At 37.1% G+C, this 19,741-nt stretch overlaps 1 protein-coding gene across 1 annotated transcript in view; it reads right to left on the bottom strand.

Moving 5' to 3' along the window:
• The window catches only part of LOC140196810 (C-terminal-binding protein 1-like), a 227,511-nt gene that overhangs the window by 134,008 nt on the left and 73,762 nt on the right, over nucleotides 1-19,741 (bottom strand). Inside the window, 1 exon segment of the mRNA XM_072256629.1 lies at nucleotides 6,207-6,265. Coding sequence (XP_072112730.1) covers nucleotides 6,207-6,265 — 59 coding nt within the window.

Raw genomic sequence — 19,741 nt, 5'->3', positions numbered from 1 at the left:
GATAACAACAAGGTAATGGATGAAGTAATTTCTAGTCTAATCACTTACAGATTCCAGTCAATATAGATTGGCAACATCTCCTCCACAATCTTCATCAGCACAAGTATTCAGCCCCTGCTCGACTTGCTTTATACTTATGGCTGAACGTCAAGCACAGCTCCAATGCCATACTTATGTTTGCTGATGACCCCACTGCTGCTGGCCAAATCAAAGGTGGTGACAAATCAGCATAAGGTAGACTGAAACAATCTCTCACTCAATGTCAGCAAGATCAAGGAGCTGATTGACTTCAGAAGGGGGAACCAGAGGTCCATGAGCCAGTCCTCATTGAAGGATCAGAAACAGAGGGTAAGCAACTTTAAGTTCCTCAGTGTTATCATTTCAGAGGACTTGTCCTAGGCCCAGCACACAAGTGTAATTACGAAGGAAGCATGGCAGCGCCTCCATCTTCCTTAGAAGACTGCAAAGATTCTGCATGACATCTAAAGCTTTGACGAAGTTTCATAGATGCACAGTGGAGAGTATATTGACGAACTGCATCATGGCCTGGTATGGCAACACCAATGTCCTTGAATGGAAAATCCTACAAAAAGTAGTGGATACAGCCCAGTCTATCAAGGGTAAAGCCCTTCCCACTGCTGAGCACATCTACATGGAGCATTCTTATAGGAAATCAGCATCCATCATCAAGGACCCCCACTATCCATGCTATGCTCTCTTCTCACACCTGCCATCAGGAAGGTGGTACAGGAGCCTCAGGATTCATGCTGTTGGGTTCAGGGACAGTTATTACCCTTCAACCATCAAACTCTTGATCTAGTGAGGATAACTTCACTCACCCCATCAGTGAACTGTTCACACAACCCATGAACCCACTTTCAAGGATTCTTCTTTTCATGTCCAATATTTACCACTTTTTTTGTATTTGCAGAATTTGTTATCTTTTGCACATAGATCATCTGTCCAGTTGGGTGCAGTCTTTCACTGATTCTATTATGGTTCTTGGATTTACTGTATATGCTCACAAGAAAACAAATCTCTGGGTTGTATATGGTGACACATGTACTTTGAACTTTAATTCTATGCCCTTTAATTTAAATTTTAATCCAGCTGTGTAATTGTTTTGGACCACAAATACAGAAGAAACAATATGGAAAATAAAGTGTTGGGACCACTTAAGCAGAGGAAACTCCGCATCTCAACTGCAAACTGCAAGCATCCACTGTAAGTAATGAAAGGCACATATTCAGCATTTAGTACTGACAGGGATCAGTTTTAAATCAGAACAAAAGGTAAACTCTGTGTTCCCTTGAAATAGTGCCACTGAATCTCTAATTTCTTTTTATTCATTTATGGAATGTGGCCATTGCAGGGAAGAAATGCATTTATTGCCCACACCTGAGTCAACTTGACAGAGTAGAAATGGTCTCAACATGAAAAGGCTCAAATAAATTCCATTACACTTTATACCGGAAAATCACTTTTCAAACAAGCTGTGATTAACAGCTTCAATGCATCATATGTACTAGGTTTCAAGAAAGAAATGTTAACATTTTGCGTGTTCATTTCCTACAGACAGTTTTCAAACACCATACAGTTCTTAGCACACCATCCAACAAATGTACAATAATAAAACAGTACCTACACGGAAAATCGGAGTCAAATATTCCAGTGAAAACACCCGCATAACCTCCTCTTTATACAGAAGAATTTGAGATGCTTGACACATACCATTGGAGACAGAACATTTTGTGCAGACAAATAGTCACAACAATAAACATTCATTTTTTAAAAACTTGTAAAATAATACTCATTTATTTCAAATATTTTAATCTGTCAATAACTTCAAGCAGTGGCATAAATTCTGAATGCAGTGCAAAAGTCAAGATACTGAAACATAGCTAATACTCTCCAATGTTCATGCCATGGAAACAAATCTAATTGGAACAGATTCCCTTTCTACAAGGTTTTATATTTTTCCTCTATGAATTCTAACAGAAAACAGATGTTACTGACAAGGCACCATTGAGGTGATAACCTTACTATGGAAACAACTTGGTTCATAAGCAGCAAGACAAACAGTCACTGCTCAAATAAAAGTTCTCTTAATAACTTTGAGATATCATAAGATAAACATACAGCATTAAGTTTCATCTATAAACTTCACTATAAAAATATTCTTGCTGTTTTCGCTTCATCTCACTACATTCAAAATTCTACTATCCCAACGGAAATCAACCTAAATGTTGTTTTGCTGAGATTACACATCATAAGAATCTACAGTATGCCTTCTCAGTCAAGAAACACTGAAATAGATTTCAACTTGCAGCAGCTGCCTGCGAGGAAATTGCACTGCCAACTTATTGTACTGCACACAAAGGTGCCACGTCATTTCTAACTTTATTGACACAAGTCAGGCAGCAAAAGGATGCCAATACTAAAGCAAAAGAGACAGGATGAGTAAACAATCATGTGAGGTTTAAAGGAATGCCTCAGAAGGGAAACTTAATAATTGTCTCAAGTTATCTTGCTTCTGATCTTAACCTGTTGTTAGGCTTTTACCCAAGGACTTTGCAATTTAGGGTATTGAAATTATAACCTATAGATAATGACAACAAAGGATTCCATCTGCAATTGTTTTTAAAAGTGAGTGTTGAACCTACACGGTCATAAAAAGTTGGGGAGCAAAGCAGGATCTTATGAATATTGGGAGAAACAATGAGATAGATGTTAATGCTTGTGCATCACTTTTCTACCGAGCAGCAAAAAAAACGTCCACTGATATTTGGCAAAGACATGTTCAATTCATTGAGGCCTTAGCTAGTATTCCATCAACAGGCAAAGTAGTGTGACAAGCTCAGATTCATCCTCTGATGAAAGTAGAAAGCCTTTGTTGAGATTTATGACATTAAGTTTCATGTTTGTGGGGGGAAAATTAATCAATGGTATCAATGCTGACAGTTACAAAATGCAGAATCCTACAAGAAGATGGCTTAACAAATAGGAAAACTGATTCCACCGGAGTAATATTATCAGAATGATCTGATGCTATACTCCATTTACAAGCTGACAGCTGCACAACCAAACACCACTACAGAACCACTGCAATACAAACACTATAAACAATTGCACATGCATTTTAACAGATACTGTAATTTAGCAGTGACATCCATAGATCATTAGAGGACTTCATAAAAATACTTGTAATCTTAATCTGATTGTCTAACATGTAAGCATCTTCGAATCACAGGAGGATTATGGATGAAACTTCCTTTTACCAGCTGTCTCACCCATAATCTAAGATGTGGCCATTCACAAACCGTACGAAACAATCACAGTATTAGTAGTCAGCTTAGAAAACAATTCTAACCAATTTAAAGCTTATTATTAGTTTCTACTTATTTTTAAAAATGTGATATTTTAGTGGATTGCTCTCAGTCTTCTAATGTTCTACAGGACCTATTCCTGTCATGTTCACCCAAAGTATTTTCCTCCAATGTCTAGAAAATGCTGTACCTCATGGGCTTGCAAGATTATACTCTTAGATGGAGGTCAGAAGGCTGTGGATTTGAGTACAATAACAATATTGAACATGATAATTAAAGCCAGGACTGCAATGCAGCATCAGAACTTTCAACTGCCCAAATCAATTACACAGTGGAATGTCATCAACCTGACAATTCTCATAGCTATGTTTCAAGGTGATGAGGTAAAATAAAGCACAGTAAATGTTTTAAAACTGGTTCAAAGCAATTCAGAAAAAGATTTATATACAAAAATGGATGCTATGGGGCAGAAGGAGATATAGAGGGTACTTTAAGCATCATTCAGAGCATGTTTTCTAAAAGTACAACTGGTGGTAGTAAATCATGGCACAGAAAGCACAAGTCCAAAGACAAAGAAACTGAATTCTCGGGGGTGGGGGGGGTGCAGGGAGGGTGTAGGGAAAAACAGATACTCTGGCTCAAGATTTAAAGAAATGTGCTAAAGTCTATGGAAAGTGAAGGGCCAGAACTTGGGCAGAAAACCACGGAATTTAAGATTTAGGAGGTCACAAGTATGTGCTCAATTATTTCTGTAGCAAATAACCCAAGACACAGGCAGATGTTAAGAGGTGAAATCAGTAGTTCTTCGTGAAGAGCATAATATAAAAGCTTAGCTTGGGTCTGCAAGATATTGGGCAAGAATTAGTGGAATGTTACTGAGTTTGCAGTAGGGTAAAAGTAATTTCCCAATGATTGGAGCTTATCCATCTGGATCAGCATACAGATGTTTCAACAGATACAGATAATTTCTCCAAAATAAATAGAAAAGATGTGAATGGAAGAGGATGATACTAATGTTTGGTCTGCAGGAGGTCCTCAGGCAATGCTGAGATCAGGTTTGACAGATAGGCTCCAACTGTGGCATGTCAAGTTGTCCGGTGAACAATTACCGTAGATCATAGACTTTTTTTTAAAAAAGGGGTTTTGCTATTACATGCTTGGTGGGTGGAGGGTGTTAATGCTTTTTTGCAGGTGAGTGGAGGTAGGGGTAGGGGGGCCATTGCTTTGATGCTGCTTGTGAGTGGGAGGGAGAATAAGGGGCTTTGGGGTTCTAATGTTTTAACAGTTACTCATTCTTTGGGGCACTCTTCTGTTTTCTGCCTCCAAAGGAATTCAAGACAGAAACTAATAGACTTTGATATCAAGAAGAGTTTCTACAAAATTAGGGCAGCACAGTAGCACAGCCTTACAGTGTCCGAGTAGAACCCTGGAGGGAGGTGTTGAGAATGTGGGAAGAAAATATGGAATCAATGTAGCAGGAATGTGCATGAGTGGTTGGTAGCATCCATTATTAAGTACCCACATCATCTGGGCCATGTTCTCCTCTCATTACTACCGTCAGGGAAGAAGTCTAAAGTCTGAAGACCCATGCAATATTTTAAGAACAGCTTCTTCCCTTCCACCTTCAGATTTCTGAATAGTCCACAAAGAATACTATCTCTCTATTCCTCCCTTGTACTGTTCTGTTTTGTAACATAGCATTTTTTTCTTGCACAGTCCTGCTGTTGTTAAAAAAAAAGCACACAAAATTCGCAGCATACATCAATGATAATAAACCTACTCTGATTCTGAAATCTTTATTTTAGTTAAAAGGTAACTGGCAGCACTGGGTTCAGCTCAGGAGGGCACAATTGAACAAACTTTGCTCTGATGTATTGTAATACAAATCTGCATCAAAATTCACTTCGCACATGGATCATTTGTAGCATTTAAGTGTTTAAAGTGGAGTATACAACTTTTATTCCGTCAACACCACTTAAGTGCAGACTAATTGGTTACAAATTGCACAGTAACAATATTGGTGCAATTGTGGTTGCTAGCCTCAACTTAAATAAAACATTAAAAAAATTCTGTTCTGGCAATTTAAAACATGATGCTGTTTAGCCAAATGGACTTTACAAAATTGCACCACATTATAAAACAACTGCCTTTCTGCCTTCATGGTCTGCCCTGTCTTCTTGTATTCCTACATGCCATTTGCAGCTACCTGATTCAATGCAAAATGTGTTAATCATATTTGCAGATTTATATTTTGCTTTGACTTAAGTGAAATGTGCAGTTTGTAAACTAATTGCAAATTCAGTTAAAAATCACCAGAAAAAAAGATCCTTTGCTGATATATTCATATATATATGTTATATATGGTATAACATTTTCCTATTAACATTATGATCTATCAAATCAGAAACCAAAAACACGAATACACCAGTGAAAAGAATTACAGTAACTTAGAAATTGAGAAGTTCACAATCTATTCAAAATGCCAGGTTAAATGAGACTTTATGTTGCCTTAGCTACAAAAGGGAATTACAATTATTTTTCCAACATTGCAGTGAAAAGTTAGACTATTACAAATAAGAAAGTACAATTTGTCACAGACATTTTAGCTTTTGCAAAATTGTTTTAACAAATCAGATTTTGCCCAATTAACCCTAGTGATAAAAGCATAAAACAATTGAAATTCTGTTTTATTGTACTTTTTTCAGATTGCTCTGGTGAAAAATCACCAATGTTAATTCACAAAAATTAAAATGTCTTTAAACTTATCCAACAAGTCACTTTTGACTCACACAAATGTAAGTCAAAAGTGACAGTTGGATGGTTTAAAGTTTATCCACAGAAGTTTTCACATAATAAAAGGTGTTAGCTCATGTGACATACTTAAACTCTCCAGGCCGCTGCTCCACTTGGTTTCTCGATGCATATCCATCATCTTCACTCTAATTTCAAAGCAAGAATAAAGACAAATGCTAACAAAATGTGATAAACTCCCATTTCATATTTTGACCAAATTTAGGAGAGAAATAGATGCCCAATAAACCCCATCTCCCAGCACAACACCCTAAACATATATTCCAAGCTGGAGAACAAGTGATTGGTGTAAAAGCAGGTTACCAGGGGGAGGGGGGGTGGAAACAAATTGTTCAATTTCAAATCAGATATTAGTAACAGCACTGCAGTTAAATGATTGCAGTAACCTATAGCTTTTGACTTTAAACACTACCGGAAAAACAAGACAGTTTTTTTTTGAATGTATTTCCCCAATTCCCCCCCCAAAATTTTACTCTTAATTCATCACAAAAATATGGGTGAATGGAGTTTTTTTTAAAAAAAGAACCTCCACTATTATCTACATTTTACACAGAAAAATGACAACCTTTGCATGTGGATAAAAGTAAATGAATGGTCTTTTAAGTCAAGCTCCATAGTTATTGGCCACATGCTCAGAAAGGAGGAATTACTTTAAGATTCCTTTAGAATAAATACAGTTATTGAAAAAGAATGCTTGCACTTGATGATCATGATTGATGTGCATTCCCAGTCTTCATTCAACATGTGAATGCATTTAAAGTATAAAATTATTGGTTTTGTTCCCAAATTGAAAGAGCTAATGTGATTAGTACTTAGAATTTATGTAGTACACTCCACTGATAAAACAAAGTCAGACACAAATATATCACTTGTTTTTGTTCAAGAAGTCTTTCTCCCCCCATAACACTGCATATAGAATAACAAAATATACAATGTTTTGATGTCCAATAGCATTAATAAGGAATCGCTGTTTGGCTCTGTGTATGCCCAGTGCTCAGAATTCAAATGACAGAGAAAGATCACCTACCTAATATCTACATCTATATATTCATCTCTGTAATTAGTTTTATATTTGTAATGTAATGAATCATCCAGGATTGAAATTTTGACTAAAATATTATGCAACTGCAAGTTGAGACACCTTTCCTTTTAAAGTTAAGCATCACTCAAATGAATGACAATTAAAAAGTTGTAATTCAATAAACAACGCTTTAGAAGTTTATTGACACCAGCCAAAAGCCAAGATTACACTGTAGATAAAACCAAATCAATTGTAAATTCTAAATTACAAATCCTCAAAGACCAGGTAATCTTTTCAGCAGTTTAATGAATAACTTCCCATTCGCAAATTATTCTTGCTGTTTTACAACTTTTGACCAGTCAAGCTCAAAATTTATGAACCAGATGGCTCATTTCCCCATAATCAACATATACATATCTAGCACCTGAAGACAAGCAGCTTGAACTGATTTTTGTCATCTTTACTCTTTAGCTTGGGGTGGAAATGCAAAATGACAATTGGCAATCAGATCCTAAAGTACATCTCCTTAACCAATTATCTTGTTAGAGATATATATAAAAAACCTGCTTTGCAATTCCTAAAGCTCAAATGCTCCAATGGTTGTATTTCACATTAGGTCCATATTTCAAGCCTTTATGTGATGAAATACAAAGCCTACATGTGGCAAGTAATATATCAGCACAGATAGAGCTTGACAGAAAGCTGCAAGTAGGCATGTGGGGTGGGGTGGGGTGGGGTGGGGTGGGGTGGGGTGGGGTGGGGTGGGTGTCATTTTTAGGTTGGCAAAATATGACCAGTGGGTTCCCATGGGGAACTCCTCTTAGACTCTAGCTGTTTACAATACATAATTCAGAATCTGGAGGAAGGTAACAAATGTACAAATAGGTGAATAACACACAGACTAGTGGCAAGGCAAGTTGGGAGGAGGATACAAAGTTTACAGGAAGGTACTCAGATTAGATGTGTGAGCAAAACTACAGCAAATAGAGTGCTGTGTGGGAAAGAAGTGAAGTTATTATTTTGGAAGGAAGAACTGAAAAATTCACTTCTGCCACAACTTTGCTCCAGTTAAAATTACCTGAGGGCATGGTGCGAATTTTCCCCCACATGAAGCACAAAGCTAGCACACAAATACAACAGGAACTTGAAGGCTACTGTAATATTGGCTCTTTCTTCATTGCACTTGAAGATTTAAAGTTAGACACATTTTACTGCAAATGTACAATACACTAAAATACATCAAAAGTACAGTAAAATTCCAATTTGGGGATATGGGGAGAAGACAAGAATTAGAGCTGTGAGGGAAATTGATCAGCCACGATGAAAACACAGAGCAATCTCGATGGGCCAAATGGCCGAATTCTGCTCCTATATCTTATGATGTTATCTGGCACCCTTTGGTGGTGCCCAACTGGCAAATTTCTAAACTATTATAAATTACTTCTATTAATACACCAGCTCACCTTCAAGTTGCACAGTAGTTAAATACATTTTTCCCCCAGTGGATCCTGGTGCAGCAAAAGCAAATGTTGAAATAAGGCCCTGATGTGCCAGATGTCAAACCATCAGGATTTCCAATGGTCTATCTAACCAATTAAAGTTCTACCATTACGGCATGAAAATACAACTAGTGCAACATATTTACTTTGAACATCAATCAAATGCATGAATTCCAAATAGATTGAATTAAGGAATCAAAGAATTTAAGGTACATTTATTATAAAAATTGTACAAATTATACAACCTTGAGATTTGTCTGCTTACAGACAGCTACAAAGCAAGAAACCCAAAAAAAACCCAACTTTTAAAAAACCACCTAATGCGCAGAGAAAGAAGAAAAAACACATATTACACCGACAGCATTCCAAACCAAAGTGAGTCCACAGACTGGGAGCTCGGAGCAGCCAGAGTTGGCCAATAGCCTCGGTCTCAGTTCACCACATAGCTGCAAAGCTTGCAAACACAAAGCACGGAGCAGCCAGGGCAGTCTCACAGCCGCAGTGCCGCGAAGAGAGGAGTAAACGCTGTGGAATTAGCCCAAACCTCACCTCCAGTCCTGATATCCTGCCTTTTAAGTCTGTCTGAGCCAGCGTTTAAATTCATCACTAGGGCTTGGTCCCCACAGCAGCAATATGCTCTGGGCTCATACCCCACTGCACAGCTCAAGGCCATTCAACCTTTCCAAATCGGCCTGGCACTTATGATCCAACCTCGCTCCAGGTTTAGGTGGACAGGCTCTGAAGCTCATTCCAGTTCGCTCACACAGACTCACTTCCCCTTGAACATGCCACATTCCCTTGACTTAGCCTCACCTTTGTTGCCTCTTCATTGTTTACAGTCAACATCTGCAGATTACCTCTTGTCATTGTTTGTGGTGATAGTTTGCCACAATTTACCACAGAAAGTGTTATTAAAGTATTTAGTCATATTTCTTGCCTTATTGACCACCAGTAAACTGTCACTCAATTTCAGTAGCGCCAACTGAAAATTGGTCTGTGACACCAAAATTTTAACTGGAGGCCATATCTTCTATTAACTGCAAGATAACACAAAGTTTCAACATTTTGCGCCATCATTATGACAACAAATTAGATTTCAGTATTGTTCGTGCACTGAACTACAATATGGGGGGCAGTCACCAAACATTTTAAATTGCAAATATTTATCTTCAATATAAAAAGGGAGTTGAGGGGCATATACAAGAAGTGAAGCAAGTCTCCATGGCAACAACAGTACAGCTACCCCTGGAGGTGAAGGGAAATGAAGGTGTGGGGGTGGGGGGGGTGGGTAGGGAGTAAATGCATATCCTGCACACTCATGAACTGGCAAAAATGATGTCCACGTAGAGATATTCTCTCATAAAAATAGGGAGCAAAAACAATCAAAACCATTTTACTCATTTGCAAATGGATAACCCAGGATAGTTATGTGTCACCATTACTGCACTTAGTATCATGACATTTGCTCATGAGATTTATATTACCATGCCAATTTTTCATTTAATAACCAGTGTTTTTGTTTGCAAAAGTTCCAACCCTCAGTATGCAACCCCCAGAAAGCCATATACTGTGGACTTTCTCCATAGAATCTTTGCAGCTGCTGCACATTTCCATGCAACTCTCAGTATGCAATGACGCATCTTGTAATACATCAGTCTGCAGCATTTGGTTGCAAACAGGTCCTGGAACTGAAAGGTCAAGTTTTCGTGTTGATCGATGTGTGATCTTTAAGCAGCTATTGATGACAGTGTCACTGCGTTCCTGAGAGCAGGCCATAACGCATTGAAGGACTTGTGTTATGCAGCTACCTGGAATAAATCCCTGTGGTACCACAGCCCAAATTTATATATTCCTGTAAAAATATTGAATTTGATGGAAAAAACAGTTAGGGCAAGCACCACACAACATGTTATAAAACACCCATGTCCTGCAGGCAAAACTCAGCTGCACTAAGAATCATACTTGATCCAATTGTGAGAGGTGAGAGTACAATTGAAAATAGCCACAAAAATAATTTTATTTCCTCACTGTTTTGTGAAAGAAGCAAACATGTACAATTTCTAAGCTACCATTTCTCTCAAACATGAAGAATTCACAACTTTGTGCTGGAATGAGAGCTTCCTTGCTTAATGGATCACAATTTTATATCTCCTAAAATATGCTAGTTATGAAAGCACAATTCTTTGTTGGAACCCTCTCAATAGTCTGTGGTTAACAAGGTAATTTTAAAGTAAGTTCTTTTTCAGAGAGGTATACTTAGTACAGAACAGTTGCTTACAATAGCCGGAAACAGTTCGACCAAAGTTTTGCAACACACCAGCGCTCAAAATATCATGAATGTCTATTGCTCCCCAACAAACACAGCGGTGGAAAAACCTATTACTTTCTGCATTCTTTATCATAGATAAAGGTTAAATAACTTTTTCAATATTCAAAAGAAAGCCTGTTTTTATACCACAAGGGACAGCAGAGTGAAATCTTTGTTACAAATAAAATGTAAAATTCAAGGGGTTTTTATAAACAAGCATACATCTAATCAAATATTCAACATCAGAACAGTAAATGCTTTTTATCATAATGTACTATCTTTTTGTATAAAGAAAGAGGAGCTGAATAGAAACTCTATTTAATAGAAACCCGCTTTCTACTGGGAGTTTTTCCAAAGAGAATGACTCATGAGGTAATTCACCGTTTATCAGAGAAATGGTCTCCTAAACTCTCACACTAAACAGTACATTTACATCAACTTTTATGAACAGTTTAAGCAAGCTATCACTGAAGTTTGGGCAAGTCAAAAATCCAAACAGTATTTTTTTCTAGGATAACAGGAGAAGACATTAGGCAATTGGTGATGCAGTTAATAGAGCCAATGCCTCACAATTCCAGCTACCCAGGTTCAATCCTGTTTCTGGGTGTTATCTGCTTGGAATTTGCACAGCTTGGATGACCATGTGGATATCCTTCCAGATCCTAACTATATGCAAGTTGGAAGGTTCAATGGTTACCACAAATTTCTATTTTATAAGTGGATGGTGGAATTGATTACAAACAGTTCACAGGAACTGCTGCAATCTGGAGATGAGTAGTAGTGGGAAAATTAGGAGGGGGAAGAAATGGGATGAGACATTACAAACTTGATTGCCTTATTTATATCCTGAGAATGTGGAGAAGCCATCAAAACAAGTGAGATATTGACTAAATTTCCATTCCTTGCAAAAACCACACCAAAAAGGTCCAAGGAAGAGCACAGATTTGGCAATTATGCCACAATACTGTACAGATTCTTCTATCTACATCAGGGGTTTCCAACCTGGGGAACATGGAATCTTAACTAATGGTATTGGCCCAGAGCATTAAAAGAAGATTGGGCACCCCTAATCTAACCGATCAGTACCTTGGTTATTGAACTAACCCTCAAATATTTGAATAACACTATTCCACTCAAAATGTCTGTGCTGGCAACTTAAAATAATAATCGATTGCAATTGTTCTTCTACATGCTCAGTTTAACAAAAAATAGATCCATAATATATTCAAGGTGGACTTAGAACAGCACTGGTATCAATGCTATGCAGGGGAGTGGAGGGGAGGAAAAACAGATATTAAGATGGTATCAAACTGGAAGAGAAGAAATGCAATGTTGTGAAGATCAGTGTATTCAAAAACCCAATAAAGGGTATCTTTTAAAAAGTTGATGATAGTGTTATCAAGAAATAATATATTGTAAAAGATTCCCCAAATATAGAAGAGTAGGTAAGGTTAGCTACTAAGTTTATGATATTGACAGTTAACAATGAGTAACAAGAAATGGCAGTACTTCAAACCAATTTTTGTCTGTTTTCACTATACAAGTCACCAAAAACATGAAAAAAGAAAATTCAAGAACACAAACTGAAACAACCATAATCACTTGAAAATACAATGGGGTGAAAGGCTGTTGGTCCCCTGTATTTTCAGCTTTTAAAAGGAAGTAGTTGTAAATGGAGTGGATGTATTGATTGTCATTTTTTCCCCAATTCCCAAGATGACAAAATTGGAATACCACAAATGAAAAAAAAATGCTCCCTAATCAAGTACGGAAACAGATTACAGGGAAGTATAGGCTTCACAGTGACAGCTGACACTACTAAATACAAAAAATGCTGGAATCTTTTGTTAAGAAAGCCGTAGTACTACATTTAGAAAACCATAATGTAATTAAGCCAACCCTGTATGACTTTATGGACGGGAAATAATTTAAGTAGTTCTATGAGGATGGAAAGTGGACTTCTCCTTTCACCCAACTAACAGATGTTGTGGATTTTGAATACCAGAAAGCATTCAATGCAAAACGATAATGCACAGGGTAATAGAGCGTGACTCTGAAGACAATATATTACAATGGAAGGAAAACTGGCCAGAACACAGGACAGGTTTAAAAACTCACACACTGTATTGACATGTTGTTATTACAGGAGTGTCACTGGCATCTGTTCAACTATTTACATTAGATATATTTATCTACTTATTAATTTCCATTAATGTATTAGATAAAAGGTCCAAGAAAATGCAGCCAAATTTGATAAGAACATAAAAGATAAAGTGGGATAACTAATCCTCAGGAGGTTGGTTACAAAATAGTCTGCTGAGGGATGTGGATTGGTGAAGCAAGTAAGCAAAAAAAAATTGGCTGATTCAGTAATAATGTGGATAAATGTAGTATGATGCACTTTGGGAGGAAGGACAGAAAAGCAGATGGAGGGGAAAACAACTGACAGCATACGTCAAATATATTAATAAATAAATCAAAATTAACTGATCAGAAACTCATTCTGGTGGAAACTATCAAAAAGTCAAAGGAACAGCTGAGGAAATGGACTGTAGTGGTTGGGAATAACTTTCCTTACTCTCCGAAAGAGAAAGCAAATACAATTGTAATTGTACAATTTTTCTCTTACATGAATTGGCAGCGTATTAAATTTCAGTACAGGATAATAAATTATTAAACACAATACAGGAAATCTTGTCAAGGATTCAAATCAGTTTGAAACAAAGATCTTTCTCTATAGTTCTGCCCAGGAATAGGAAAAAAAGTATTAGGAAATTTTCCAAGAACAGCTAGGCAGTGCATCTGATGGATAGAATGCTAATGATTAACTTTTGCTATGAAATTAAGCTCTCTTTTTTAAAAAAAATAAACAACTGCTACCCACATCTTTTTTTTTCCCCCTGGCTCATGAGGTAATGGGAAAATAAAAGATATGCTGCCTTATTTGGAAGCTACTTTTGAAAAATGATCATGAAGTAGAAAATAAAACTAAGGCTGACAAATCAATACTTTTAAGCGGCATACATATACTCCAGTCATAAAACTCTACATCTTATTGATTAGAAATTTTAGACAAACCAAAATTCATACAGATCTAATTGCTGAAGTGTCTGTTCCTTTAGTGAAATATTGCTATGCCATTTTTAATAATTCAGAAAAAGTAAAAATGAAGGTCAAAAACAATAAACAAATTATGCAGGGAATTGTCCCGTATTTTTTTAAAAAATGGTGCCCCAACTATATTTAAATACAAGGACAAAGACTTGATAAATAGGGAATTATCACCTATCAATTGAAAGGCAGAATTGGAAAAAAAACCTTCCTTGTATCTTTGGAGTCTGGATTCACATTTGTCTAATGAAAGATCTGTTTCTATTTAATATATCCCAAGAAAATTTTCCCCAAATGACAATATCAAACCCTACTGAAGATTTTTCAGGGTCTTTATAAAAAAAAAGAGAGATGCAAAGTAATTTTGGGCATTTCATTTTCTTCCCCCCCCCCCGCCCCCCACAAAGTTCGGTGAAAAGCTGACTTCAATCCGCAAGGCCCACTAGTGTGGGAAGAAAAAAAACAAAACCATTTCAGCAGGAGCACTCTAACATGGGGCCAATGTAGAGGTACCTACTCTGCAGCTGGCTGCACTGTATTTGACATAAGCACTCTATGCTGACATCAAATGCTTGAATTGAGGAAGTATTTAATTTGCTAGTAGAAAACATCTCCTGCTCTGAGAGAATCTGCAGAAACAATGGCATTTATGTTTTTTTATTATTAATGATGTATATTATTTTTAAAATCAAAACAATTTATTACAGCTTTCATTTACACATCCTTCAAAGTTCAGCTTTGTGAGAAACATCTCTAAATACAATGGATTCCATTTAATTAGATTATTGGTTAATTGGGGCAGCCACTTATTTGGGACAATTTTTAAAGAACCAAACCTAATTGAGAAAATAGCCAGGATTCCCTTCATTTATTTGAGACACCATGCCACTTAATTGGGATAGGAGACCATTGCAAAACTATTTCTAACTAACAGCAATTGTGTGCACTTGTGACTGTTGGACACAATATCATGCTTCACGTGAACAGTTTTTAAAATTGTGTCAGTTGCATGTGTTTGTGTTCAAAAAGTAGTATTTTTAGTTACTGATATTTGGCAGGAAATAAGCAGCAAGACAATTCAGAACTGTTTTTGCTCACTGCGGTTTCAAGCATTCAGGATTGGAGATGCCAGAAATGGCTGGGAGTGAAAATGAAACCATTTCACAACTTCAGTAAAATGGGAATTATGAAGAATTTTAAGGTATGACAATTATTCTCCAATGTTACAATGAAAATGAAGATTAGAGGATGCAATCAAACTTGTTGTATGAAGTCAGTTTATTATCTGCACAAGGTGTCCACGTTGATGTGTTCACAGTCGAACTACAAAGGCCGTGTACACTATCGATGAATTCCTCTTGATAACTATTAGGAACTACTGTTTTATAGTGTCTTAGTTGTATTGATAGTGTTCTAATTTGTCTGGATATGCCAAGTTATTATTCAATTAAATGGCAGTTGTCTCTTTTAAAATACATTAACTATTTCCATGAAAATTCGGCCAAAACTTTCTGTTTCTGATCCTGATTGACCCAATTAACTGAACCCAAGGTATAAACTTCCTTGACACGTCAAACTTCAAAATGGAGAATGGGGCTGAGGAATAATAATTCATCCATGATCAAATAGTGGAGCAGACTCAATGGGCTGAATTATCTTAATTCTGATCCTACATTTACTGTCTAAAGTCCCAATGTAGAAAATACAATTGGTATTATTGCAATCTGCAACAAAGGCTTTTTTAATTTACAAATGTGAGAAAAAACATGTCACTGCTTGCATGAATATTTAAATACTAACTTAAAAGGTATAAACAGATGCCCAATTTTGAAAAATACATCCAAAAGCACTGATATGTGAAAGTCATTTTGACTGGAAGAAACAACTACCTTATTCAGTCATCTGAAATAAAAAAAAATTCCCATGAGCTCACCAAGGATTCCCCAGAGTACCTAATGCTTCAGGAACACTTGTACTTCCTGAACTCCCAAGCTGGACATCGTCTTTCACTGTCAAGAACAATTTTAAAGGAAATTTGGTGCATGAGCAAAATAAACTACATACCCATTTCCTTGCAGGTTCCAACCATTGTGAAAACAATTCTGTATCAATTTTTTTTGAATGTGACTACAACCTGAGTGAAAAATTGTACTCAGATTTCCCACAATATTGTTTGCAGGAGATGTAGTTTTTTTCCCCCTCATGTTTGACTCAAAGAAACAGCTCCACATTACCTCTCCTTGAAGCAGGGGCACACTGCATAGAACCTGACAGCACAATGAATTTATGACTAGTAGGCATGCTGTGAAACCAGGAAGAAGCCTCTTGCTCTTCCAAGTGGAAATCTTTTGTTTAACCTTTTTTTAAAAAATATTTACTTAAACAGGGAACATCACAGTTAGCCAATGCTTATTCCAAGGGCAGTGCAATTTTCCAAAAATATCCCAAAGGTGGACTTAGATTCCTCATTAACATAAACAATGAATTAAATTTAACTTTAAAAGCAGCCATAGATGGTTAAAAAAATATAACAGTAAGGACCAATGGTGGATTGGATAGTTTTCATGTGCACCTCAAGTGCTTATTTTGGCATTATAGCAAACTAAATTTACATGGTATTTATGTGCCTGAAATTCTCATGTAGTTGGTAAAAGATTCCAAGAATATTACGCAATTTCTTAAAGTTTTCCCATTTTTAAAAAATTTAATTTTTAGATATTTTCTTTATTTCTTGAAATATAGTATTACATCAGGATAACACTTGTCCTTTCTAATTTTCTGCTCCTGCAGAGAGCCAGTCTTTCCACATGAAGCAGTAATTCATTTGCACACCTTCCATTCTCATGTACGGCATTTGGTATTTGCAAAGTTAACATTGAAGAAACCAAATGCAGATTGCACTGCTGATTTTTAAGAGAATACATGATCAGTCCAGAGGAGTAACTACAAGCTTCTGGTGGCTTACTGGTTGAATTCACCACCCAAATCTAACTGACCTTTATCTAACTGTGGTATTGTGCACTGTTACAAAGAAAATTAATGCAGGTTTGAAGAACAAACTATCTTTGTCTAGGCACATTCCACACTCAATATTAAATTCCTCTACTTTAGGCAACTCATTTATTCTGATGGTATAAAACAAGCTGAACTGTTATTATTTCGACTTTTATTTCCCTTTCTCTATTGGTATAGTCTGGCCTACTAGGCAAGTCCCATAGCCTTGATATTAGCCACAGGACTTGCCTAGTATAGCCAAAGGAGTGAAAATAGGCTTGAAATACCATATTGATAGATTTGGTCTTGCCTGATCAGAGGTACTCCTTTTGTTCTTGCCACTGGTTCTGATGAAGAATCCCCAAAGTGAAAAACTTGAACTGTTTCTCTTTCAGATGCTGCTTGCTGTACTAAATGCTTACATCACTTTTAGTTTACATTTCAGATTTCCAGCATTTGCAGTTCAGTTTTTGATTTTCAACTTCCACCTCATTATATCATACCTCTTAATCTGATACTGAATGTAATGCTTTCAGCTAATCAAACTTTAATACCATTTGCCAGAATTGCCAGTTCCAGTACTACTTTCTCTCTCCACTGATGTCATCCAGGTGGTTGAGCATTACCACCATTATCTTTAATTTCACATTTCCAGCAAGTGTACTTCGTATTTCAATTCAGCACGTTTTTGATCTTTAGCTCTTTAAAAGACCTTACTGATTTCTCCAGACCACATTAACTACTATGTAGTATTTACTCTCAAATATTACGTTAGCTGACAACCTGGGTCTTCGCCAAATTACAAACATCCCCCAGCTCCTTTCAATTTCTCCTGTCTACAAATTAAAGAAAGCTTTTCCAGTATTCATGAAAAGTATTAACTGTATTTTTCTCTCCCCACAGTTACCTCAGCAGTTTCTGCTCTTTCAGACTTCCAGCAGCTCCATTCCCTTACTCTTCTTATTGCTACTGTTTCATGATTAGACTCAAACTTAGATAGGTAGACCTGAACATACTGCAGAATAAAGAGGCTAGGGAAAAGGCAATGGCCTCCTAAAACAGAGGCAAAATCCAGCTTACTCCTCTATCATTTCATGGCAAAGCCAATGTAGCTCCAGCAATACCGAACCTACACCATAAGAGATAGGAGCAGAATTAGGCCTTTCAGCCCATCAAGTCTGATTTGTTATTCAATCATGGCTGATTTATTAGCCCCCTCAACCCATTCTCCTGCCTTCTTGATACCATGACTAATCAAGAACACAACAACCTCAGCTTCAAATATACCAAATGCCTTGGCCTCCACAGCCATCTGTGACAGTGAATTCCACAGATTCACCCTCTGGCTATGGAAATTCCTCATCTCTGTTCTAAAGGATTGTCTTTCTATTCTGAGAGTGTGCCCTCTGATCCTCAACAACTCACTACTGAAAACACCCTCTTCAAGTCCACTCTATCTAGACCTGTTATAATTCAATAGGTTTCAATGAAATGCACCCCCCACTCTTTCTTCTAAACTCCAGCAAGTATAGGCCCAGAGCCAAAAGCTCCTCATATGCTGTTTCATTCCCAGAATAGTTCTCAAGAACCTCCTCTGAACCTTGTCCAATCCCAGCATATCTTTTCTTAGATAAGGGGCCCAAAACTGCTTACATACTTCAACTGCAGGCTGACCATATCTTAAAGCCTCAGCATTAAATCCTTGCTCTTATATTCTAGTCCTCTTAAAATGAAGGATTTTTTTTTCCTTCCTCACCACTGACTCAACCAGCAAGTTAACCTTTAAGGAATCCTGTACAAGCAGCCCCAAGTCCCTTTGCACCTCAGATTTCTGAATTGCCTCTCCATTTACAATATAGTCTACACCTTTATTCCTTCTACCAAAGTGCATGACCGTACACATCTTGACACTGCATTCCATCTGCAACACCTTGACCATTTGCCTAATCCAAGTCCTTCTGCATTCTCTTTACATCCTCACCTGCCCCTACATCCATCTTTGTATCATCTGCAAACTTTGCCACAAAGCCATCAATTCAGTCATACAAATTGTTGATATACAAATTGTTGATATACAATTTTGAAAAAAGTGGCCCCCAATACCAACCACTGTGAAATATCACTAGTCACTGACAGCCAACCAGAATAGACCCCTTTTATTCCCACTCTGCCTCCTGCCAGTCAACCAATGCTCTATGCATGCCAGTATCTTTCTTGTAATACCCTTGGCTCTGACCTTGTTAAGCAGTCTTATGTGCTGCACCTTCTCAAAGGCCTTCTGAAAATCCAAGTATATAACATCCATTGACTCTCCTTTGTTCATCTGTCTGTTATTTTCTCAAATAATTCCAACAGAATTGCCAGGCAAGATAGTCCCTTAAGGAGCATTTAAGTTTCAATGGGATCTGCCTCATTCTTCTAAACTCCTGCAAGCACTGGCCTAGAACCATCTAACTCCCCTCATACACGAATCTTCCATTCCCGCAATCAATCTCGTGAATCCTCTCTGGACCCTCTCCAATATCTCCACATCTTATACAATTGGCCCAAAACAGCTCACAATGCTCCAAGTGTGGTCCTGTAAAGTGTCGGTATGACACCCTTGTTTTTATATTCTAATCCTTTTGAAATGAATGCTGACATTGTATTTGCTCTCCTTACTACTGAGAGC

This window comes from Mobula birostris, chromosome 4, assembly GCF_030028105.1.
Source record: "Mobula birostris isolate sMobBir1 chromosome 4, sMobBir1.hap1, whole genome shotgun sequence".
In the NCBI taxonomy this organism is placed as follows: domain Eukaryota; kingdom Metazoa; phylum Chordata; class Chondrichthyes; order Myliobatiformes; family Myliobatidae; genus Mobula; species Mobula birostris.
This window is presented reverse-complemented; position numbering and strand designations above follow the sequence as displayed.